Below are 27,317 nucleotides of genomic sequence, written 5' to 3'. Positions count from 1 at the left end.
GACTCTGTAAGCACTGATAGGGAAAGGAAAGGCAAGATGGACCCAATCATGTCCTCAGGAAACCTGTGCTCCCCAGGAGGAAGGAGACAGAGAGACACAAGAGCACATTTAGCAGTCTGAAAAACACCTTGTTCGTTTTCATGATTTTATTTTTCTATAACACATGTGTCATTGAAATTCACTAACCTTTCTGGAAGGAGAAGATGGATGATTGATAAATGTATAGATAGATAAACAGATAGATGATTGATAGATCGATAGATATTTAGGAATGATGATGAAAGAGCAATATGATTAACAGAGGATAGATTGGTAGGTAATATATGAAGAAAGATGATAATGTCCTAGTTATCATTAACTGTCAACTTGACATAGCTTACTATCACCTAAAAAGACAGTCTCAACTGAGTAATTATCTTTATCAAAGCATATCTGTTAGGGATTACCTTGTTGGCTAATTGATGTCGAAGGGCTCAGCCCATTGCCTGGAGTGCTGGACAGGAGGTACTGAGCTGTATAAGCAAGCCAGTGAAGCCTGAGCCTGTGAGCAAGGCAACAAGCAGCATTCCTCAATGATTTCTGCTTTAAATAGTGCCTTGACTTCCTTCAGGGATGGACTATAGAACATATAAGCTAAAATAAGCCCTTTCCTTATCTAAACTGCTTTGTCATAGCAACTGAATGAAACTAGAACAGATAGATGATGGACAGACAGTCAGACAGATGGACAGATGGGTAGACTGATGGATGTACAGATGGACAGACCAGAAAAGTAGCAAGTATATAACAGCAGTTTGCTGTAAGTTCAGTTTGAATGGTATTGTGGGCCTTCAGAAATGTAAGATAACAGTAAAGCATGGTTGTTGAATTTCTTAGCTTTTCATTAGGATTGAATGCTTTGAGAAAGGTAAAAATTATATGACTAAGCAAGGATTGCAGTAGGTTTCTATAGCCCCTACTTACAGGATATCGTAAAAATATATCTGGATTTTCTAAGCTTCCAATTTATTGTTTACAGTAAAGGTTAATTTTTATTTAAAATGTTAAAGTTATAAAAATACAATACAGCAGAAACAAGAAAAAAAACTATCAAAGAGAACCATCACTCATGTTTTGATCTATTTCTTTCTTTCAAATTGTATTATTTTTATCTATTAAGTCTTTATACTCACTTGTACTTATAGAGTGCTTGAATAATCAAATATTTCTACAGGTTTTCTTCCATAAAATGTAAGTCATGGTTGCCATTGTTCTCTCTCCCAGTCTTTCCCACACAGAAGCAGCTATTGTACATGGGTAGTTCCCTTCATATCTTAAAACAGTATACTATTATTGTTCATTTTCTTTTCAGTGTTGCGAATCTGTTACTGGGCTTCAAAGACCGTGGGTGTAGGGTAGCCTCATTTGCTCTCTCTTTTGGCTTTAAACACAGCATGTTCCCATCTTTCCAATAGGATTGTATCTGCCCACCTCATTTCAGCTACCTCATAATCTTTACTTCCCTTCATCCTACCACATAAAGGCACGCCACATCAGTGTCATGCAGTAAGCCGGGATTCCCCTGTTGTGATCCCCGGTTCTGATGGTGTATGCCATCACTGCATGCTTGTCATTTTCCCTGGAGGACTAATTGTCTTGTCCACACATGTCCTTACTTGCCTGTGTGTTTTTTTCCCTCTCTTTATTTCTAAACTTAGCTGTATAATACCTATGTTTGAGTTCAGGGGCATCAGTCATGATGAGATCTTTATAGAAGTTTCCCAAGAGTCCTTTGACCTGTTTCAGTCAGCTCATTTCCTTTGCTGGGCAGGTGTCCTCCTGAGCTATCTGTCCTTCACCTGTACCCTAGGGCTGTCCTGCCTTTTGAATAAACATATACCACAGCATCTTTATAAGAAAAATAAAGTTGTATACAGATACAATTTTAAAATGTTGTTAAGACTCGTCTCATTTGCTCACTGGTAATTTGGCTCTGTGTTGAATGCCTCTATTGAATACTGCATTTTTCCTTTAGAACTTGAAAGCACTGTTCTCCTACTTTGACAACTTTTAATGTCATTACTAAGAAGTCAACCACTATTTTCATGGCTATTTCATTGGACCAAAATTTTCTTCTCTAGAACCTAACCATATATTTATGCTGACTATTTTCAAGTTTCACCATGACATAGGCATGTGATACCAGTTCCAGGATCCTTTTTGTCAGTTACAGTATTGGTTCCCTCTTCGCTCTGTTTCGGCTTTTCCCCTCTCTGTACTCTGTAGCTGCTGTTGTTCCCTATTATTTTGAACTTTAGTCTCACTCTGTAGCCCAGGTTGGCTTTGAACTCAGGATCCTCCTGCCTTAGCCCTTCATGCTCTGGGAAAATACACTTGTATACCATTTCCTCACCTCATATGCTTTAGAAACCACAATTCTTATTACACTGCCCTTAAATGTTCTTAGATTTACTTTTTATTTCCTATCTCTGTTTTCTTGTTGTTCTAACAAACTTCCCTAAATTTATCTTCTTAATCAACTTTGATTTTTTTTCCACTTATGCTTAAAGATGCTTTCCCAAAACTAATTTTTACTTTCTGGCTATTATTCTACTCTCTTTTTCTCCCTGTTGCTTTTAGATCTTTTTTTCTGTCTCACTAACAGAGTTTCCCTTAAGTTGTGTTTCCTTTTTCTCCATATAAATTTGCTTGAATTTCTACAGGCCATGTTAGAACCTTCTACAAGTGTCCCAAATCCTCATATTTAAATGCTTATCCTTAATGCCCTGTTAGGCCATTCTATGAATCTTGTGTGGAGTTAAGTGTCTCTATGTAGCTCCTATATAGACATGGCTAGGAGGGTACTAAGGCTGAGTTGCCACTTTGAGAAGTGGGGAGATGGTGAGAAGAGATGATGTTAGAGAAAATTTCAAGCAGGGTATGGTAGTGAATAATGGTAATCCCAGAATTTAGAAGACTGAGCCATGAGATTGTGTCTTTAAAACTAGCCTGGGCTATATAAGGAGATTCCCACATCAAGAGAGAGAGAGACAGAGACAGAGACAGAGACAGAGAGACAGACAGAGAGAGACAGAGACAGAGAGACAGAGACAGAGAGACAGAGACAGAGAGAGAGAATAAAATACAAGAATATATTCTGTTCATATTCTCCCGATGGTGTTTTCTGTTGCCTATGCCATGGAATTATGATGCCTACCTTACAAGATGGTGGGAGGGAGTATGTGAAATAATGCATAGTGAATATATAGAGGGTATAACATATACTTAGTAAACAAGAGCTAATTTTGTTTTTGAAAGAATTATATAGAAGAGTAAGAATTAACCACTTATTTACCATTTTCTGGCTTTGTGTCTTTGGTTACTAGATCTTTGGAAATCATTTTAGACTCATCTCACTTAATCAAGAAATCGAAGCAGATGATAACTATTCTCTTATTTATAGCCCAAGTTTATTCCATGAGCCAAATTGGAAAAAAAAAAAAAGGAGAGAGAGATGCACAGTGTTCTTCTCGGACTTGGAGGCAAACAGTAGAGAGTGAGCACTTCATCTCTACCTCTCTCTAATTGGCTGGGTGCGTACCTGTTCTTCTCTCAGAGTTTTCGTTCCCTGCTCCTCACTTTAGTGCATCTGATCATTTCCTCATAATGACTAATATGATTAAGAACAGATTGCTCACAAAGATATCTATGTTATGAGATCTGCTGTTATACGCACTGATCCCTCTCCCTTCTGATGGCAATCTTCCTCTCCAAGTTAGCCCTAAATCATAATAGATTGAAAATCCCCTATACAACCTCTCTCCCATGAACCATGAACTTCTGCATGTGAGTGCAAACTTATTCTTAAATTTGGCAATACAACATGGATGCCTTTGATGAGACCATGAATTGTTTCTCCAGATGAAGAAGGAGAAGGAGAAGGAGAGGGAGAGGGAGGGGGAGGGGGAGGGGAGGGGGGGAGGGGGGGGGGGGAGGAGGAGGAGGAGGAGGAGGAGGAGGAGAAGAAGAAGAACAAGAAGAAGAAGAAGAAGAAGAAGAAGAAGAAGAAGAAGAAGAAGAAGAAGAAGAAGAAGAAAGATAGAAGAGCTAAGTGGGGCTTTGTATACATGCAGGCAGACACTCATACATATAACATTAAAATAAATTTGCAGAGGGGGTGGGCAGGANGAAGAAGAACAAGAAGAAGAAGAAGAAGAAGAAGAAGAAGAAGAAGAAGAAGAAGAAGAAGAAGAAGAAGAAGAAGAAGAAGAAGAAGAAGAAGAAGAGAATTCACAGAACAAACTTAACTTGTATAACTTATTGAGGTCCTTGAAAAAATATTATTGATCCTGAGCTAAGAATCAGATCTCCTGTAAATGAATGATACTCTTCTCTAAGACAGAATTCTAAAGTAAAACAGTAAACACAGGACTGTGTGAAGAGCTAATGACGACCTAATCTACTACCACATTGGAACCTTTAGTTTGTGGAACAATGTGCTAGCTATCCTGCATTATTTTATGTAATCTGCATTCACTTCTACTCAAGAAAATCAGATAAAATAGTAAGTCTTGAAGACAGTAAGTAATATACTCAAGGTCTTGGAGTTTGTGAGAGTTGAAATTTATAATCAAACCAAGAGTGTCTACTATAATTTGAGTTTCTCCTAAAAAGTTATGTCTTAACCCTTGACAAATGGATAATATGATCTTACTTGGCAATGATTTTCATAAAAATTATGCTTAGCTCAATTTAGATGGTGTCATAATGAAATAGAGATAGCCCCAATCCAATATTAGCATCCTTTCCTGTAGAGAGAAAATTCCATATAGATATAGACACAGTGTGAAGATAGTTGTATAAGGACACAGATATATTTGGAGTTACCCTACCTCAAGACACAGAACTCTGGTCTACCAGACCTTTGGTGAGTATGGAAGAAGCAAAACCAGAGAATGGAAGGGGAGTTTGACCTTGTCAACATCTTGATTGCCTACCTCTGTCTTACATAGTCCTGAGACAGTGGATTTCTCTTCTTATAAACCATCAGCTCTGTGATACAGCAGTGTTAAGAAAATTTATGTAAAGAGTGACTCCAAAATCCAAGCTCTTTACTTTAGATAAGAGCATGTACTTCCTGTAACTCTCTCAAAATACAGGTAGAATGGCAAATGCTATGTGGCAGAAAGATATTGGCTAATAATAACTCCAGTAACAAATTCCTAAAGCATGCAGAAGAGCTAGAATTATTCATTTACTATCAGAAAGCATTAGAGAGTTACTCAGCCATACTAAGATATTGATGGGAGCAAGGAATGTCACTGGTACCAATTCTAGCCCTAAGAGGAGATTGTGTTTCTACTGTGTTTCCCTCACAATCTGACCACTGAAGTTTCCTGTATACAACACATGCTGAATGAAATTAATATGGTATACCCATGTTAATATCTGTTCTTTAGAGCACCTACTCCTTCTGAATGAATAAAAAAAATATATCATGATGTCCAGGCTGCAGGCTCAGGCACAGTCCTAACTCCAGCTATTAGCTCACTATAGGATTTTTTCATGGACACTATCATCCAGGGATACAAGCATCATTTTTCATCCTCATGTATGAGCACATGCAGTCCCCATGTTAATTGCCTTGTACGGCTGAATTGTAAGAGTTCTCTTTGAGCAACACTGCTCCTAGAAATACACACCAAAGTTTTTAAAAACAGAAACCCAAACAAATACATGTATATTAATGTCTAGAGCAGTAGGATCTCAATAGTTTGAGTAAATAGCCCAAGAGTCTACAGCACAAAAAAAAGTAAGCAAAGATGACTAATACCTCTGTAAAACAAAATATTATTTAACAACTAAAAATAATGAGATTCTGGTGCACATTGTAGTAATGAACCTGAGCAAAGTGATAGAAACTAGACAAAAAGGGATAAGCTTAAAGGATTTGCCTTATACAAAGAAGTGCTTAGAATACCCTCATTCATGGGCACAGAGGTAGCAGAGTTACTAGGGGCAGAAGGCAGACCTGAGTGGTTGTTTAGTGGACATCTTGCTTCTCATTAGAAAGAAAAACAGTTCTAGAGATGAATGAGTAGTCATAGCAGTTATGTAACGTGTTTAATGCTTCTGCACTGTACACTTACACTGTTAAATATAATATATATTTTCCACTGTAAAATGCTAAAATAGCTATGCTTTTAACAAATGGTTTAAAAGCATCCATAAATTTTTAAAAGGATGTTAATTATATTTACAAAAATATAGACTTTTTAAAATATTATGCATATTTATAATTAATCCTATATTAATAAGCCAAATAAACTTCTTTAAATACTGTTTATTATATGTAAATGATTTAAATTCTCAACTATAGAGGATATTTATTCTTTCCTCCTGCAACAATTTTTTTCAAGGTTAAAGATTTATTAAATTATAGCATTATAGTATAAAAGATCCTTTGTTTTTAGTACTTACATTTAAAACTATGTATATTTTAGGTATATTGAAATATATTTATGTTGTAGAATTTCATAGCCCAAGTTTTAGTTTCAACAACTCAAATTTTAAGTAAATGCAGTAAATTACAAACAACACTCGTGGAAGTGGGGTTCTAGAAGTATATTAATAACACCACAAATATATTATATGCCTCTTATAAATGTAGCCAGTCTTTACAAAGACTTGAATGCAATAATTTACTCAATAAGTCACTGACTCATTATTCAAAGGTATATACAAGAGACAGAACTGCCAGAGTTTTGTGAACTTTACACTCCAGGAAGAAGAGCACACAAGTAAAAAAACAAGTAACTAAAACAATAAATTAAGGAATATCTAGGATAGTCAAGATGAAAGATACTGGGATAGAGAAGAAATTTGTGAAAATAAATGCCTCAAAATATTCACCATGATGGTCTATAGGCTAAAATTAAGTTCTCCTCTGTACTTTTGTTTTCTGAGCATTCTATAATTTATAAGCATTGCTTTTATAATCATCAACCTTCCTCTTAATCCAATAGTTAGATATTTCCTAAGAATAGCCACCAAGAAACACATATGCCTTTCAAGTTTCCCACAATAGTGGCTCATAAAGAATATGATGTCTGCAGTCTTCAGTGAGGTCCACAGGAGAACAGACAGGCAAACTGCAGAAAATAAGAACTTAAGACTAAACCAGAAATTCCTTTTAAAACTGTAATCAGGCATTAATTTTAGAACAGTCATCCTTCTATTTTATACTCTGGGCAGAAAATGAAGTTATCAAAGCAGCATTTGAGTTTTATAAAATAAATACAGATTATATCACAGGCATCATAAGCATTATGTTGGCCTAAAGCAATCTAAATAAAGTAATGATGATGGAAGAGAATACATGAAAGCTGCCACTGGAACAAGCCTTAGACTCAATGTGAGTAACAAAGAGTAAGTAAACCCCAAGAGTAGCTCCATGATTTGTTTGAGGGAAAAACCTCCAATCTGCTATAATCTAGTCCATGAGGTCTGGCTGTGACTCACTGCAGAACTGAAGATGAACACCACTCAGGAAATGAAACTAGTCACAGCAATTTGTGAGCAGGAGTCAGAGCAAGTCGAAGACCGATCCCCAAGTCAGTTCATTTAATTTTGTCACTTCTCTCTAGCTATGCATCCCAGGACGATATATCTGTAACTAAAATAACTGGGGTTCATTTTATACGGGGGTTCAGGCTCTGATATACACATCTGATTCCAGGCCAGTAGATGAAACTTCCTGGGCCACAATGGATCCAGACCTTGTATGCTTAAATTGCAGGCTGTTCTGATGATAATATACATTATGATTGTTGTCTGTTTCTACCGATTTATTTCTTAATAGTTTTTTTTAATGTTTCTTCTGTATACTCTCCTTAGTATCTGGTTGTAGAATCAGGACTGGCTAAGAACATAAAATAAAGGAAGCCACCAGATAAACTGTCATCATGGAGTAATGAACTATTATTATACCCTTTCTAGGGATGTCTTGGTGGCTCTCACACACCAGTCACCTTTGAATCAGTACACAGACTCTTAGTACTGTAGAATCTGGCAGAAATTTTGGTTCCCAACAAGCAGCTAACCCCTATTCCTAACAGGAAAAGTAGAAAGATATGAGCCAAGGTGTCCATTCCCAGGAAAAACTTTGTTACCACATTCTCTCTTCTCTTCTTCTCTTATACACACAGTTCAAGAATAAACTTGGAAGACCTTACAGAAAATCATAACCTAAGGGTCATACTCAAAAATAATTACAATATTTTGAGTGGCAGACCATGTGTGACCACCAAGATCCTACAAGGTTGAAGTCAGCCCTGGTTCCAGTCTTCTGGCTTAACTCTTCCTTCCCTTTATATTTCCTCTGCAAAAGTTTCTCTATCTATCACTATACTAAGCTCTGGCTGTTGTTTCATTCACTGCTTATTTGTAGATCAAATGCCTTCAAGAAGTCATGCACATTTGCTATGTCCACTTACTTCCCTCCCATTTCCCCCTAACCACCTCTCAGTACATGCTTGTGCAATCCTATCGGCATGTTGGACACACCAGGTTCCAACACCAGGTTCAAGATCACCGGGTTCCTCTTTGTTTCCTTGCCTGTAGGCATGTCCACCTGTTCATCCAATAGGGGCATCCAACAGACACAACTTCTCCCCCTCTTTCTCTGAACATTTTTATTTCTTAAATTTTAGGACAAACATCGTTCATTCTGATCTGCCTGTTTCATCTCCTGTCTTAGTTGGATCTCTCTCCTCCGCTTGACTTCTCAGTTTGGAACTTCCTCCTTTCTATCTCTGCCCTCCCTTAAGACTCATCAGTCTGTGAAGAACAAAACCCTGTGCCTCTATTTCTAGTCCAGATTTTGCACTCTTCACTAGACACTCAGTTCTAGTCTTCAAGTTGGGTCCTACTTTGCCTCCGATTCCTGCAATAAAACAATGACTAAAACCAGCTCCGGCAGAAAAGTTTTATTTCATCTTATATTTCCAGGTAACTGACAATAATAGAAAGAAGTCAGAACAGGAGCTTAAGACAGAAATGGAAACAGAATTGTTTACTGGTTTACTATCCAGTTTGCTCAGTATTTCTTTCTTTCTTTTTTTTTTTAGATATTTATGTATATGAGTGCTCTATCTGCATGTATGTCACTCGCCCAAGGATGGTACCACCTACAGTGAATTGGATCCTCCCATACTAGCCATTGACCAAGAAAATCTCCCCACAGACTTGCTTATAAAGCCAAGCTGATAAGGTTCCCTCTTCGTAGGTGACTCTAGTTTGTGTCAGGTTGATAAAAACTAACCCACACCACTTGACAATACTAGTTTCAAAGAGAGTCCATGACTATGTTTCTGTATGTGCCGAGCTTCTATTACCCACTCTTCTCAAGCAAAGACGTGGAACACTGAGTCCCCTGTGTCCTGTCCATATTACCCCGCTGCCACACATACTCCAGTGAAGTCTTCTTCACAGGTTGAGAAGCCTGGGAGCACTCACGACACAAAGAGTTTCACGAAAACTCACCTCCTGGAGCTTTGGTGTTCTCATTAACCCGTATACTCATACCCTATCCCCAAGTAAGTCTGGTGTATGGATCCACGTGCTCTCTTTTAGTATTATCGTATTATAAGTGCCTTTTAAGATTGAATTCTGACATAGCCAGAGCCTTTGCCAGTGTTCCAAGTTCCAGAAGCCAACGCTTGGAATCAGGTAGGAATGCAGTAAGGAAGTTACCTATTCAGTAACTAATTAAGCATTACAAAAGACAGAGCCAAAGCAGCTCAAGGCTAGTCTGCAGAGTGCTTATCATGTAAGAGCCAGGGAATCCCACTGAGATAGAAATCTTCAGTACAGGCTACATTGCATATTAGAAGCAAGTTGGTGAATTCTTCTGACAAATGGAGATTCTCCACAGATACTTAAAAGTTACTAGAAATTATCAGGGCCCAGGAAATAGGGGGGTTGTGGTATTGCAGTATTCATGAGAAGGTCTGCTAAAATAGAACCCCTGATGGTGGATTTAACAATAGACTAGCTTTACACCTGGCTCCCTGCTTAGTGGCAGCGGCCTGGTCCCCACCTTCTTTTGATGTATATTTTCCTTTTGTATTGTGTCACTTAGTGGATTATATCTCGTCTGGTTTCTTGCTATTCTTCTGTATAAAAAGTTTGATGCTCGACTTGACAAATTACATTCAGATTCTACACAATCTCGCGTGTTGGTCTGTCTGTCATTCGCTGACTCTTTGCCCACCTACGACCAGAGACCCGTTCCATGCAGACAAAGGGACCCAGAGGGTTTGCAGCACCCCGCATTCAAAACACCACTAGCTTCTCATTGTTTTATGGAGAAAATGGATGTTCTTTAAGCTTTCAAAAGTTTCCCTAAATTCCATCTCCTGTCACCATGGTGGTCCAGGCACTATGATATCATGCTTACATGATGAAAATGGTCCTCATAAAACAGATAATTTTATATTATCTTCAAGTCAGTTACTTAAGTGAATTCTTAACAGTTATACATTAGAAAATCTATTTGAAAAAGAAAACCTATTTTTTTCCTTTCTCTCTCTCTCTCTCTCTCTCTCTATATATATATATATATGCCATATACATATATGCCCCATATACACATGTGTCATATCTGTGTCTCCCATGTATATGTCACACACACACATTTTATACACGTGCGCACACACACACAAGAAAACCTAGCACCAAATAACATTTTTTTTACTTACCAAGAATAAGCACTGAAAACTATAATTTTGATGATTACAGTTAAAATGAATAATATCTATTATTATGTACTTGACACCAGTCAAACACTTCACACTCCACAAAAATGACAGGAGGCAAATACCGTTATCTGCTTCCTTTTCCATATGAGAAAACAGGGCAGAGGCAAATCGCTTATCTAAGTTCTTACTACAAAAAAACAATTTCTGTTTTCACAACCTTCAAATGCTACAAACACAACAACATGGACCAAAAGAGAATTAGTATTTTAATAGGGTTAGCTTGATGATAAACTTATTATCTTACACTAATATCCCTATTTTCCCACAGACAAATGAAACCTGGTCAGTTTGGCACTGATCCACAGAAAGCATCTGGGAACAGTGGCTCCCTGACAGCTTGGTACTAGTCATGGGCAAAGGCAAGCTCTCAGGCCCATTGCATCTGACCCTCGAGCAAAAAATGAGTCCAGCACATCATTGGTCCAGCAGCATCCCAGCCAAAAGTGGCTGCAATCCTTAAAGCAATGGGAGTCTGGCAAGACTTTTAAAACCATGATGGAATTTCTCCAGAGACATTGCCTCTGGAACAAATGATGTCTGCTGTGCACACTGTCAGTCCTTTCTTTTATGAGACATGGTGCCCCAGGAAGTCTGGGATTTGCTGTGACCCATCCCTGGTGCCAAGACCAAGCAAAGGACACTAAGTGTTTCATAAATTTATTTGGATGTTGAAGTACATTGACACTCTAGAAGTCACCACAAAATAGGACAGTGAGGCAAGATGAAGAATTAATGTTTCCAACTTTTGGGTGCCGTTCAATTGAATCCACATTCCTTTTGGGAAGCAAACCCTTCATTAGTCATACTTCAAGTGCAATACAGGTTATTATTATTAACCTGAGTTATTTAGTGGAATTACATACTCTATGTATGTGTGTGCGAATGTGTGTGTGTGTGTCTATCTCTCTGTCTGTCTGTCTATCTATCTATCTATCTACCTACCTACCTACCTACCTATTCTTTCCAACTTGCACATATTATCTTTGCAATCACTCGATTATTGTTCAAAGTAGTCACATTAGATCTCAGGGGTTGATATAAATGAGAGCTAGTGAAGACTGGATTACCAAAGAGCATATCTGGCCTCTTTGCTGCATCTCTTAAATGCAGACGATTTGCTTGTGGATCCAGAACGGGTCCCAGGGTGTGTACTAAATGAAATGGACTGAACTTAGCCCACCATCAATTTTCATACATTTCATGAACGAATAATTACTTTTGCATTTAACTTACTGGAAAAAAATCATAGAACATCATCCAATGACAACTGAGAATACCTGGGAATTCAAATATCACTGTCTGATAAGTTTCATTGGTAGTGTTTTTCATACTACTGATTAATGACAGAGTTGAAGCTGTCCATATTGCCTACAGATCATAAAATATTTATTATCTGGCCATTACATAAAAATTTCCAACCCTTTTGCTAAATTAGTCTCATAAACAAAATTAAGAACATAAAGATATGGACTCCTCAAATCAGAAACAAGCTTAATTGCATTTAGTTTACTGTGAACATGTCTCCGGGGAGGAGTCAAAAATAGTTTTAAAAGGAAAAGTCAAGGCTGGGCTTGGTAGTTAAATTCCAAATCTATAACCCTGAGTTTCCCAGTCCTCGTGTGCTATCTATATCGCACACTGATATTGTTCACTGTCATGTCTCATAAGTATAGTACTCCATCCCTGGCTTCTTACTGCTTATCTTTCTACATGATACAGCCCTAAATGGTTACATAGCTATGCACAGTTGATATCACTATGTAATCCATAAATTAAAGGCTAATAATATCTAAAAGCAAATCAAACAGCAAGGCTTGGCTTTATAGGACAGTCTTCTTACACACTCTTATTGAAGACCATCTGCATACAGGCACAGGCTTACAGATTCAGTTTTTCCACTGACAGAGTTCTGAAGCGGAGACTGGTCACTGAGCCTAACTTTCTCCCACTGACCCTTGTTAGCTCCGTGGTTAAAGCAAACTCCACACTGATTAATAAAAACACTGTGTTTAGAGACTAAAAGTACCCCCAAGCAATGATAAGCCTGAAAAGATAGGACAGCTACCTAATGAGAGGTAGTATCTGTGATGGAGAGGTGGTAACCTGTGGCAGATGTAATCAGTTCACAGGGATCAAACTTCTTCTCTCATGCTCTCATGTTGTAACACAGCAACTTCTGCACTTCCTCCTCATGATCAACCAGGCATGCTAATGAAAACTACTTAATTATGCGTAGCTCTGGCACCCTCTTCCCCACCCTTCCTCTCCTTATACCCAGAGCTCCTGTCAGTTCCCTAAAGACAAACTTGGCGTCACTGGGCCCTGTTATATGGTCCTTTCCCCAATATACCATGGTTAAGTTTCTTTCTAGTTTGCACAGCTAGTCATCTCTTTGGTTGATATCTTAAGATTGGGCACAGTTTTCTGGAATCCCTGGAGCTAAGGTTTTTTCCTAAATCTCTAGTTAAAGCTACAAGATGACTGGACAAAAAGGTTTATCACCAGCAACTACTTTGTTTGTTCATAAAAGTATTCTTGATATTAAAATAATCATAAAAATGTTTTTTAAAATCCCAGCTGTTACTTCAAACAAATACACCCAACATCCCAGAGTTAAACCAAGCTCGCCTGTGGTTTAACCTCAATAGACATGAAACTTGCTGCAATGAAGAGTGTATGATGAGTACTTAGGGAATAATAATCACTCTTCATATGAAATATGAAAATCCTATTATGTTTCTACAAATTGTCTTAAAAACATTTCACATCAATTCTGTTCCTATTTAACCAAAATGGGGAAATTGGCCTGAAAGGATGCTTTTAAGACAACTCTTATTTCCTAAACTGAAACCCACAAAATATTTTGTACCACAAATTATTTAAAACTTTCCATAGAAGTAATGGTTTAATTTTGAAATATATCATGACATTTCAAGAAGACTGAGATCTTAATATTCTAGGTCATTTCTGAACCTTCCATATACCTAATAAGAGTGTGGATTACTAAAGAGGTGCCACCTCCCCACATTTGAATAAATTCTCTTTAATGTGTTTCTGATTGCCTCCAACACCCAAGTGCAAAGCCAAAGTGCTAACTCCAGCTTTGAGGTCTGTCCCTTTGGCTTTCTAGTTTGTTTCCCTTTTACTTTTCTAGCGCCTTTTCATGGACAAATTACATTCTTTCAAACTAAAAAATATTTCCACAAGCAGTTAGACATAAGGTTATTAATAATCAAAGAATTGACTGAATATTAGGCTCCCAAGATGGCAGAAGTTTTTAAATGAGACAATTCTCATGAGTTAAGTTTTCTTTAATTTTTCTGGTCACTCCAATCTAACATAATAAATATAACATAAAGTAATATTGCTCTACTCCGATCGGAATTCACTGACCTATCCTCTTGGGTAGCAACATGTACGACATGGGTGTTTAAATACTAAAGTCCTTCCTGGCTGGAATCGGCTCAGTCAACCTCCTCTTTTCTTTTTTTGTATTGAAATCTCTGGCCAGTTTTCTTGGCTCAACATTTTGAAGAACCCCCATTGCCTCTGTCACTGAAGAAGATGTTGGGAACTGGAAGCAGCCACATATCCTAGGAGACTAGTGTTGCCAAATGAAAGAACATTGAGTTTCCACCAAATCCAAAGAAGAATGCCATAACTGAGCCCTCACTCGGGGCATTGATGAACCCTTTAGAGAAACTTTTAACCTAAGGCCAATTTTCCTTAGCTTGGGTACAAAAGGCAGCTTGGCCTAACTAAGCCAGCTTTTCTCCTCTCTGCTCTCTGTGTATGCCTAGAGACACATTTCTATCCATCATCACTGCAAGATACCCTCTTTTTGCTGAATTGATGCAACTTTTCAACTTTTAAAATACTAATTTAAGAAAACAAGCAAAACTAATTAGCAATTTTATCACAACCAAGAAAACCAAACCACTGCATTCAGACAGGCATACTAAAGTAGGTTTAACAACAATATTAACTTTAAAAATAAAGGTAGCTTGCATTCATTTTTTTGTGTGTGAATGACATATTCATTTACATTAGTAACGTTTTCTCAGCATCCGGGTATAGTCATTAGGTGTGGGAAAAACTTGTCTGCTGATCAAATTAAGTTATTTTAATAGTCACTTTGGGATTAAAAGAGAAAAGAAAAGGAAGAAAGAAAATATCATCTCAAGAAGATAAAAGACAAGCCTACTGAGAGACCATGATTGGCTTATATAGATCTCTACAGAACCTGTAAAATCCTGTCTTCTGTTAATTCAATTCAATTAATATCGTCACTAGTCAGCCACATTGAATGTGGCATCTGCTATCACATTTAATCCACTTGTTTCAAGAAGTTTTTACTTAAGTAAAAGAATCTGAGTAAAACAGTGAGATATTCCACGTAAAGTAACCACACAATTACTGGTAATTAATAGTAGTATTTACTAATTAGTGCCAGAGTTTCTTAGTTTGAGCTCTTTCAAGAACTTCAGCTTCTTGAAACAAATAGAGGCACATAAAATAAAAATAAATAAATCTTTTTTTAAAAAGATAACAAAAAGCTAAATAAGCAACATCTTATGCTCTTAGCTAACAAATCTCCCAGTTTGCATCATCATAGATCAACCCAAGTAACAAATAGGATAATTCTTTCAAGGTCATAGGTCAGATTAAACCACCACAATATGCTGGTATCAGAATGAGTTCTAACAAGGCAAGTTCACCTCAAGGGACTTCAAGCAACAATTCATCTTATTCCTTAATTATCTTCAAAATGAACACAACCACTCTTCTGTGAGAAATAACTTATATAACATTGTCTGAGAAAACTATTCAATATTCTTCTCGACTCTATATACTCAGAATATTAAGCCACTTAAAGCAAATGTTAAGTACTTTTTTCATCACATTAAAGGGTTCGTCTCTGCAGCATTTTTTAAGTAATTAAATTGGCTCATTTAGTGCTCTAGATTCTGGCCCAGTTTGATTATTTATATAAAAATATAGACATAAAAATGAAACAGATATTAACATTCTTTGATTGGCCAGGGATTTTTGTTGTTGTTGTCGTTGTTGTTACCCATTGGACAGAAGCTTGAAAGCAGTCAAATCCAGCCTTAGCTTGTGCTCAGTCCGCAGCTGCACAAAGAGTCAAATGAAGCTCATAGGGATTACTGAACTAAAAAACAAACAGAAGCTGGGGGATGGCCCCGTGAGGAAAATACTTGCTACACTAGCATGAACACCAAAGTTCAGAGTCCCAGAACCCAAGTAAAAGAGAAGTGCAGTTGTAATCCCAAAACTGGATTGGAAAGAGACAGGAGCGTTCTGGTGTGTGTGTGTGGGGGGGCGGATTTCTGGCCAGTCAGTCCTGCAGAAACATCAAGTTCAGCAACAGACCCTGTCTCAAAACTGTACAGTGAAGATAACATTGAGGCACACACTCAGTGTCAACTGCTGCCCTCCATATGGGAGTACCTGCGCGCACACACACACACACACACACACACAGAGAGAGAGAGAGAGAGAGAGAGATTTCATCAGAGGACTATGCCTTTCCATCTAAAAAAAATGTAATGATTCTATAAAGGAATACATTCATATGGAAAGTCATCTTGGACAAACTCGCATGCACCAATGACTGTCATGATGCAGTTGAGTGCAAACTCCCCAAATTGTCATTCTCTAGGCTCTGGAGTTGCCTTTCCCTGTGTTTGAACTATCCTTCTGAGGCCCTTGTATAAAGAGCTTCTTCTAGCCCCAGCTATCGCTGACATACTGTTCCCGAGGTCACTCACTCTTTTCCTTGCTGACTTCTGAGGTTTGTGTTCTTCAGACATGGTTGCCTTCCGTCTTTAGGTCACAGCCTCCAAGAGAAAGAACAAAGGCCAGGCTGCCTTCTTCCTTCATTCTCTGACTCACAGTTCTCAAACTTGCAGTAGACCAGTGCTTCTCAGCCTTCCTATTGCCCTGACCCTTGAATATAGTTCCTCCTGTTGTGATGACTCCCAACTGTGTAATTATTTTCGTTGCTATTTCATAACTGTAATTTTGCTACTGTTGTGAATCATAATGGAAACAACTGATATGCAGGATGGTTTTAGGTGAACCCTATTAAAGAGTTGTTTGACCCTCTTAGGGGTCATGACCCACAAACTGGGAACCCCTGCAGTAGACTGGTAGCAGCCTGTGTAAATGAAATGGGAGCTTTAAGCCCACTGGAAAGCATAGAGGGATGTTCTGTTTATTTCAGATTTTCCCTTTATGGAGGCTGATATAGGTTCTCCAACTGGGTTCAGGACAGGAGAGAAAAAATAGAACAATCTATTGAGTGTCAAGACCTACCTGGTTTTTGAGCCTAACCCTTTTCTAATCTAACTTTATTGTTAAAATCATTTAAAGACAGTTATAACGTGTATCAAACCACAGGATACATAGCTGTCTTTGGCACCCCATAAGACGTGCTTTCTCAGCCTCACAACACCCTACCTTCAGGTGATGTAATATCCCTTGAGACTTAAGTATGAATTTGATATCCATTTTCTGACTCTTTACTATGCAGATCTTTCTCATGCAAACATTAGTTTTCATGTGAACCACATGAAAAGCAAGTCTACCATCTTTCTGCTTTTAGGAAAGGAGAGTCACATAACATTGCTAGTCTCTAGAGCCTTCCTTAAACTACTTGATAAAACAAAGGAAGACACCAACACCGAAAATAGCAATGAGAAGTTTAAAAGCTTTCCAGTTATGTAATTCTTTCTGTCCCCATGGAATATTTTCTAGAGAGCAGAATGCTGTTCCTATGTTGATAGTAAAAGGCTTGATCTTTGAAACAGGTGTGTGGACCAGTCAAACACTGTATTTTAGTGTTTGCATCCAAACATTCAATACCAGAATGTGTCCATCAGGCATAGCAGACATAGTGGTCTCCCGTCTGTGACAAACTTCAAATTATCCCCCATTTTGTCATAAGAATTTACTTTTAAAAGGTTCATGGCTATCCAAAACAATAAAATGCATCTTGCAGGCTGTCTTAGAAGTAAAGTATATGCATGTGAATCAAAGTGCCAGAACAGGTCAAATCCTTAAAGGAATGAGTGCATCTTTCTGACTTTTTTTTCTTAACAGCTGGAGGTTAGTTATAAATGGGCCATCCATAAGTGTGAAGTCATGAGCACTCCTCTAGAGATGGGAGGAGACCGAGAAAATAAGGCATTTGGAGCCACTGCCCTAGCCCTGTGTTTCTGAGACAGCTAGAGAAGGAAGCCTATGTCCCTTTTTCATGGTCAGTGTCTGTTTTAAAGATCAAACTCACAATCTAACACAATGAACTTTCCTGGATGATCCAGAGGTAGCTGTGTTATTCAGCCACACAATATGTTTTGAGCTGGAAAGGATCTTTAGGGTTCTGCTCCACCTCTTGACTGAAGTGGAGTCCGAGCTAGAAGACTAGACACATTTCTTGATCTGAACAGCTAGCTGATAGTAGAATAGGCTTAAGGTTCTATAGAATCTTGAACCTTCCACATCACCCTTCCCCATCCTGGTGCAATTAGAAGAACTCTTTAGAAGTTATTCTGGACTTCCCCTCTTGGAAGCCTGAACAACTTACTACTTAGAACCCAGTGTTTCTTCATCTAAGAATGCAGCAAAGAGCTACCACCCAATCCACTCCAACAAAATTGCCTAACCTTCTACCATGGGAAGGAAACAAAACATAGCAAGACCTTGCCCCCTGTCCCAATGTGCCACTGCTGGGAACTGATGGGGAGGAAAGAGGACTCGTGCATGTATGACTCGCCTCATTGAGCCCAGCCTTTAATGTTTCCCCTTTCCTCAATGAAACTGATTGTTCTCACAATGACCCACACACACACAAACTGTGAAATGTATGAGATTCAGAAGCATGACAGTTGGAAATTAAGAAGGCATCTACCTTTTAAAACTCAATTCTTTATTATGGGGAGCAAGAGAGAGAAAGACTTGCAACGGGAGTAACCTCAACTGTCAAAGGAACAACAAAGGAAACACATAAATCATCTAAATATGAATCACAGGATGCAGCACTCTTTGGAGCAGGGAAGCCACTAGTAGGATGCCAGTGATTATGAAAGTTGCCAAGGGCATCATAAAAACTAAACGATACATTCTAGATAGCAGCACACAAGGTCCTTGAGCTTCATCCTGCTATTCACTCTTCCCCTATCCTTAGATACACTGTAGGCCCTCCTTCTCCTTACTGCGCTTATATTTCAATTTCACAAAGTTTCATTTCTTACATGCCAGTATGGTCCATTTCTTACCGTCTTCATTTTCATCAAACACTGGTGCTTTGCTTGAAGTGTTGGCTCCCATGGTCAAGTCTGAACTGACCTGGACAATCTAGTTACAGAATCCTGGAAGAAGCACTCATCTTTGTTCAATGTAGATCCCCAAGAGATTGGCTGGATATCTATGAGAGGGGGAGAGAGAGAGAAAGAGAAAGAGAGAGAGAGAGAGAGAGAGAGAGAGAGAGAGAGAGAATTCTTGTAATAGAGTATGTGGTGGATACCCTGAATCCATATTGTAACAAAAACATCCACTTGTATTGCTGTAACAGAATTTTTTTTTGTCCTTAAGAATTATAATAGAAATGACCGTGGTGTGTGGGGCAACAGGAGAAGCCACATTGCAGTGCATCATCAAAAGTCAACCTCTACTAACAAAGTAAGAAGAAAGCAAAATACATTCTCAGGTAGCAAGAAAACTTTATAAAGTGGGATCAGTTAAGTGATGATAAAATAAGAATAATTTTAGCAAACCTCTATATTAAAAAACATAGGCTAACTTTATATTTCCTTTATTTCTTCATTTACTTATTTGCTGTGTGACCAAGAACAATCTTAAAATCTTTACTCTTAAGCATGAAGTTGCCTTACTTTTCCACTCACCCCTAAAGGCACCACACTGGGTTGGACTTCACTAGCAAGTAGCTGGCTTCCTCCACTTTTTCCTTCTCCTAAACTTGGAGTTGGCAATGATCTTTACCCGAAAAGAGAGTACACATTTAACTCTTTGTAAATATGTGGCACATATATTCATATGTTGACATTGTGTGACTCGTATGTTGTAGTACATGAATACACACATTTTGTGACATAAATTTTGTTTGGGGCATACTCTCTTATAGAGCTGAGGCTGGCCTTCAACTCCTGTTTACCAACCTCAGCCTCAACAGTTTAGAGAGTACAGATGTTCACCATTATCCCTGGCTCTTACACATCTGTTACATGACACCAGTGTGTAGAAACACTAGCCTGGGGTGTTTAGAACTATGGAAACAGTCTTTGTATACTGAGTATACAAACACAGATATATATGTAACATCATACATAAAGTCGTTTATAGTATACATGATCAGCAATTGCTAATCACACTGGAGCTCAAATTATACCATATATCTTAGAGATAAAAATCTCCTTTAAAATGTTTATGTAATCATTGATTCCTTTAAAAAAAAATGAATAAAGACTTGCCATCCAGGTGACGTCTGGTTTCCAGTCCTAAAAATTGCATGGTCATGGCCTTGAAATAGTTACTTAGCCTCTGACCACTAAAATGGGAACATAACAGTGCATCCTTCAGGAGTCACAAGCTCGAGTACCTTTAAATGCCAGGAAGCTCCCACAAAAGACAAGACCAAACCAGGTACAGGGCACTTAGGCATTATGAGGGCGATGGTGGCGGGACTGAGTTAGTCTAAAAATGCATTTGTGATCAGATGAAGAGACTGTGGCTGTGGAACACTGTGGAAACACTGGCCAGGGATTTTTAGAGCTACGGAAAGAGGGGATGAGCCAGATTTTATAAAAGAACATTTTAAAATTCAGCTCAGCTATGGAACTCAAAAAATATTGTGCCTGGAGAAAACATGACTTATAGATGTAGATAGTAAAGCAATACAATTAAAGTAACTAGCAAAGTACCTGGCATACACAGTATGGAGGGAGTAAGTGTTGATTTCCACTATTTTGATAGGGGTAATATTTTCTTTGCATTTATTATTTTTTTAGCTCTTGACACTTGTTAACCTTTTGTTTTCTTTTGTTGTTACTTTTTCCCCGTGGACTTTTTACACAGGAAAAAACTACTTATTTAGATGCAGAATTAGAGAAAGTATCCAAGAGAGCCTTGTTTATAAATAAGTTATTTTTTAAAAGAACTTGGGGAGCCCCTAGGTATAGAAGAAAAACTCATTTTCTCATTAGGAAAATGTAAGTCAAGCCTTCATTTGGAAGGAGAATCCATTAAGGAATTGCTACTTTTCCAACTAAATGCCAACTGCTGGCAAAATGCCTTATGATCTTTAAAAAGAATCATTTAATGGAGAGCAAAGAAAGAGTCAGCAATTAGGAAGTGACCAATTAAATGGGCTAGGGTTGGGGAGAGGGTGGGGTGGTGGTAACTGGTGGCTGAAGCAAGCTCAGTGGGATCATTGAGGTCCAGGAAGATATGGAGAACTAGTGTCTATGTAAGTTAAAAACAAATCAAAAGGCTTTTAGACAAGAGAACGAAGAATTAAGAAAAAGGACATAGGATGCTCATTGCATTTGACAGAGGGTTAAGAAACAGCATGGGGTAACCTTTGTGCTCTATTGCCTGTAGTCTAGAAAAATAGCAATGTCTCTATTACCGACATTAGAAAAGGGAAATTGGTCCAATACATTTTAAGGAGCAATGACTTTTTTTTAATTGGGTATTTATTTCATTTACATTTCCAATGTTATCCCAAAAGTCCCACACACACTCCCCCACCCACCCACTCCCACTTCTTGGCCCTGTCGTTCCCCTGTACTGAGGCATATAAAGTTTGCACAACCAATGGGCCTCTTTTTCCACTGATGGCCGACTAGGCCATCTTCTGATTCATATGCAGCTAGAGACACGAGCTCCGGAGGGGTTGGGGGGGGGAGTACTGGTTAGTTCATATTGTTGTTACACCTATAGGATTGCAGATCCCTTTAGCTCCTTCGGTACTTTTTCTAGCTCCTCCATTGGGGGCCCTGTGATCCATCCAATAGCTGACTGTGAGCATCCACTTTCTCTTGTGAGACTATGCCAGAGCAATGACTTAACACTGCCAAGTTGGGCTATATTCTCCTGCATCCAGTAACAGTCTGAGTGCATGCTTTCACTCACATGGCCACTCTACCACTCTTGTATATTTCATAACACCTTATGTTTTTTACAAGTAGCCCATCTTTCAGCTATGCAAGATGTGCCAAGCGTTGACCTTGTACACTGTCAAATCAGATGGACAAAGAGGTGGGAATATTATCAAGTTTGTCCACATTTCAGACTTCCATTCTGGTGTGCACATTTTATGGACAGCAGAGCCAGCAATTTAACTGGGAGAAAAGTTCACATGAAGGGGGCCATTGCCATGTCACTTAACATCGTCTACCCCCATGGTAGCTACCACTCTTCATTTAGTTTAGAATTTCCTCTAGCCTTCTTCCTCCACCCCATACCCCCAACCCCACCCCCAAGTGCCTAACCAAATTAGATAAGTTTCTCTCATGACTAGAAAGAAATAGGCCTTTCTCTGACAGGAAAATGGTGACTCATTCTTTCCACTCTGTTGAATAGAGAATAGGAGAGATGTGAGACTATTTCCATAAAACCTTTCCCCTTCACGACCTCGTGTTCCAGAGTCCTCAGCATTAGCTAAGCATCAAGTACAGCAGCCATGCACAGAAAGGGAACCCCTTAGCACAAAAGGAAGGTAAGTTGTCTTGCAGGACGGACAAGAGTTCACACTCTACTTTGACCCCATAATGACTAGATTGTTTAATGTGACCTAATTTTCTAATAGGAGCATCTCAAGTGTGGCTTGGAGCCTTGGACTAGTCAGAAGTCTCTGAGCAGCTGCCTCCCGAGAGAGTCCTAGAGTTGGAGAACACCAGGTCTGATGCAAAGATGTTGCAACATCTGACAGAACCATATAGATTTCATTATCACTACCTGTGCAGTCATAATTATCTTTTTTTTTTTTTTGCGGTTTTGTTGTTGTTGTTGTTTTGCATTCAAACTAAATTGAAAATATTTAGAAACACAGGAAAGGGACAAAACAAAACAAAAAAACAGAAAGCATCATCGTTACCAACATTCCCTGTTAACAATGGTTTGGATTTTTAACTCTGTTTTCGTCGTTTTTAGGTATTGAAAGTTACTGGTAAGTAAACATTTCCACATTAGCCCTCAAGCCAAGTAGACTGCCTTTTCCCACTTCCCAAAGACAGCTCACAGGTCTGCACACACCTCCACAGTTCTAAACCCGAGAATTGTTTTAAAATAAGCCATCCAAACCTGAAGGAAGTGCACCTAATGTCTTGCAGTTCTCCTTAGCCATCCTATTATTGAGTTCTAAGAATGAGCGTACACATCTTCACAGCTCCGATCTATGGTCTCTAAGTGTCGCTTAGCAATCCACAGAATGAACACAACACAGTCACTTTTCTGTGAGAAAGCGTTCAAACTTCTCAGCTTCGGATGGGGCAGGGAACCTTGTGGAGACTAAGGCAAACAGGGGCAAACAATGCTCACTTACTTTGAAGCTGGATAAAAGACGCTGATGGGGAAACTTCCCTTCATTCATTTCAGCTCAGAGAATATTTCTTGAAGTCTATGGGGCCACGGTGGTGCGAAAGTGGAGAAGCAGATAGGGGCAATAGCTAGGGTGGGTCCTTTCCTCCATCTGGTCTTGCGAGTCAATCTGAATGGTTGCCTGTGTTCTTTCTTATCCCCATCCCTTGAACTTCTCAGCTACGCACCAGTGCCCGTCTTCACATGGGGCGATTTCCTATGTATAATCACTCACCCAGTCTACATCCTTTCTCCAGCCTTTCCACTCACCTCACGATGATGCTTCCATTCGAGGAGCAGGGGCTGATAGCACTCAGCAGGCCAGGAACAACGATGGAAACAGAAGACACCTGCCGATCAGGACGCGGCTGAGGGAATGGCCCTGGCAGGATTGCGCGCTGGGTTCAGGCACCTGCGGCTGCAAAGGGGACCCAGCGCAGCCGCGCAGCTCCCCAGCGAGGGGCGGGACCCGGGTGAAGAAGAGAGCGCCAAGCAGCCCGCCAGGGGCGTCCCCAGACGGCGCCCTCCCCCGGAGCGAATTGCCAGTCGCCTGGATTAGAGCCAGTCGCCAGGGGACTGTGCGTCGCTGGCTGGGGGCAGGACGAGCGCCCCAGGAGGGCGAGCTGGAAAGCAGGAGGGCGTGGCTGGGAACCCCGGGCAAAGGCTCCATCTCTTGCAGCCTGAAACTGAGCATTCCTCAACTTCCCAGACCCAGGGGAAAATCTTTCCCAAGGTAATCCTTGGAGGGAACTCCTTTGACCTTGATCCCTGGCAATGGGGGTCCCTGAGAGGTAGTGGATATGAAAGTGGCCTGGTACAAGATTAGAAGTAAGGATGGTCCCTGCATTGCCCCATTTTACTGCTGGTGGAGTTGAGGCACAGGACAGGACAGGGAATGGTTGCCCACTGTAGCAGAACCACCCATCCATGGGAAGACTCCTGGCCCCCCAGCTTTTCCTCCATCTCTGGACACATACCTGCTGGTGGAAGTTAGAGTGGAAACCCCCACAAGTACAGAGGAAGGCGAACAGGAGAAAAGAGTCAGGTCAACTTCCATGGCAGCTCCCTCTGCTTCCCCTGTCAATCATCATCACAGTTAAAGTAACTTATTGTTCCCCTCAGAGGCCAGGGTCACGAGCCAGCCAAGGGGAGAGTGGTGGTGCAGCACTTTCTTCAGAAATGACTGGTGTGACAGCAGGACAGCTGCCAGGCAGGTATAAATGGACAGTAGCGGGTCTAGTTTGAAACTGGCAACACATTCTTCACATTTCCCTGCTGTGTAGGAATTCCAGATAAGCGCTGCCTCAGATCCATAAAGAGAAACCATAAATGAGAACTTTGAGGTTAAAACTCCCATTACTGCGAAACATTTGCAAGCTTTAACAATGTTTTCTTAAAAATAAATAAATAAATAAATAAGCTGTTAAAACCAGAGTGTGTCTGTGACAAAAAAAAATGTCTGTTTCAGAGAGCTGTTCGTGAATATGTGCTTTCCTAAGAGTGAAAACACAGAACACAGAACTATATTAAACTTCCCATGGTGGCCCTTGGTGTCTGTGAAATTTCTACTGAAATTGTTGCAGGCTCACCACGCACTTTAACAGAATGTTTCAGGAAAAACCTCTGCAGTCCTCAAGCCACTAAGGAATTTACTATAGTAAAGAGTTTTTTTGTTTTGTTTTGTTTTGTTTTGTTTTTAAGCAAAACTCGGGTGCCTGGAATAATATTGTTTTGTATACCCTCTAAATTTAACAACACCCTTGATTATCAAGAAATTTGACATGCACTACAAATTGATGTAATATTAATATCTCTAATACCCATCCAATTTCCCAAGATATAATGAGTTCTATTTTATTATCATCAGATGAACTAAAACAGCCAGAAAGTGGACAGAGACTAGACCAAAGTCCCTTGGAACCTCATTGGTTGACGGGGAGAGCTGTACAATCATACAGGCTTCAACAAAATGCCCAAACTGCCATTTCTGAGGTGTTGGCTAAGTCACCTAAAGGCCCCAGGCTTCAGTTTCTCAGTGTCAGTAAAGACTTCTGTAGTCAGGCGAGGGTTGAGTGAGATGCGTAACAATAACTTAACATGGCCAGTGGTGAGTACACACACAAATCAGCAAGTGTTAAAGCTATTCACTCAGGGCTAGCGGGCAGCTCTGGGTTTAGAGTGCTCATTTCTCTTGCAGAGGACCCAGATTCAATTCACTGCACCCACATTCGCCACGATTACTCCAGTCTCAGGGGGATCTGATGGCCTCTTCCAAATTTCATGGACACTAAGCATATACACGGCATCCACATAAATATACACAGGGGAAGAAAAGACTCACACCTAAGATAAAAATTAAAACTCTAATAAAACATTTTAAAAGGTTGTCATTTCAGTAAACAGGCTACCATCCTTCTCAGGCCTGCTCTGTAAGCCACTCAAGCTGGAGTTCAGCCAAGTGTGTGGGGGCCTTATAAACGTGACATGCAAGAAGTTTTACTTTAAAAAGTTATATTGCTCGTGACACATGAGCTGTTAGATGAAAATGTTAATGCAAGGCATGAGATACCTTCGTACAAGTTCTTGGTCGAGGAGACACCAGAGCTCTACAAAACAACACAGATTATTGTCACTGCCCTAGGTAACTCCCCGTAATTGCTTGGTAAGAGCCTATCACCAAAAGATACAGAGAAATAAATCAACCTCAAACTGATTAAGAGGAAGTTTCCTCCATGTTAGCTGGCTTCTATAGTGCTAGCAAGGGCTATTCTGGTTGCTGGGGTTGGGGGGGGGGACCATCAGTGGTCTTACCCAGCCTAGGACTCTGCATGCTACGTTACCCACCTACCCCACCAGTGCAATGGTTGCACAAGTGTTATAGGGTAATGCGTTTCTGATTGGATTCCATGTCTGCTGCCCAGGAGGGAATTCCAAGCCTGGTACTAAAATCCTTGACCAAAGTCCATGGCTTGGGAGGTGCTAGGGTAGACCTTCCTATAGCTATTTTGTTCAATAGTCACATTGCCAAATTGGTTCCAAATACTAATGTGTATACAAATAGACTTGGGTTTCTCTCAGCCTTGGTCAACGAAGCCTCTTTTCTGCAGTGGACAATAGTCAATGTGGAAATGCATAAGTAAGCAAGGTTCTGAGAACAGGAGATTTGGGGTTCCTGTTATTCCCCACCCCTACACACACACACACACACACACACACACACACACACACACACACACAGCCAAGACTCAGGGACCATCGAGGAAGAGAAAGTGCGGAGTACGTAAGAGCTGGAACAAAAGTTGTGAAATGCTTTCTTCTGTGCCTGACGTTAGTTTTGGACTGATGATCTTTAGAAAACCATGGTTACCTGCACAAGACCTACACAACATCAAGCCAGCCAAAAATACCAGCATCAATGGGGCAGATGACCTCGGAGAATGCAGATGGTTGCAAGAGGAAGGAGAATCATTTCTTTTGCAAATGTACACAGTGGGGCTCTCATGTTCCACCAGATGACCCCTATGCTCACACACATATGAGCAGCACTAAAGGGACTTAGTTGATTGTCAGTTGGGAAGGGCATGTCAGGAGGAGACATGATCATATTTTATTGTATACATGTCTCATAGTTTCCAAAGTAACAAAGAATTTTTATGACTGTATTCTGTCTGTCAAGAACACAGTTGTTTCAATCAATAATTGTACAAGGAGATCATTGTATTTTATTCTCTTCTTTATTTAGTGGTTCATAGTTCCTTAGTTGTTCCTAGTTCTTGCCAGTGTACCTGCTGCACACATATCTGTGGGGACAGCCTGACTGATATGGGCTAGGTACTTGGCCAACTAGGCTATGTGCATCTGTCAATCTCTGGAGCCCCCCAGTGGAGAGGAGCACAA

The 27,317-nt window shown here is 39.7% G+C and overlaps 1 protein-coding gene across 1 annotated transcript in view; it reads right to left on the bottom strand.

Moving 5' to 3' along the window:
- Stk32a (serine/threonine kinase 32A) overlaps positions 1-23,843 on the bottom strand; it is a 114,195-nt gene extending 90,352 nt beyond the window's left edge. The window contains exons 1-2 of the mRNA XM_021151143.2: positions 23,691-23,843; positions 19,100-19,248 (exon numbers count right to left, since the gene is read on the bottom strand). Coding sequence (XP_021006802.1) covers positions 19,100-19,151 — 52 coding nt within the window. The 5' untranslated portion in view covers positions 19,152-19,248; positions 23,691-23,843. The remainder of the gene's footprint in view (positions 1-19,099; positions 19,249-23,690) is intronic.
- Between the last annotated feature and the right edge of the window lie 3,474 nt (positions 23,844-27,317).

This window comes from Mus caroli, chromosome 18, assembly GCF_900094665.2.
Source record: "Mus caroli chromosome 18, CAROLI_EIJ_v1.1, whole genome shotgun sequence".
NCBI lineage: Eukaryota > Metazoa > Chordata > Mammalia > Rodentia > Muridae > Mus > Mus caroli.
The sequence above is the reverse complement of the archived record's forward strand: the minus strand, read 5'-3'. Positions and strand labels throughout refer to the sequence as shown.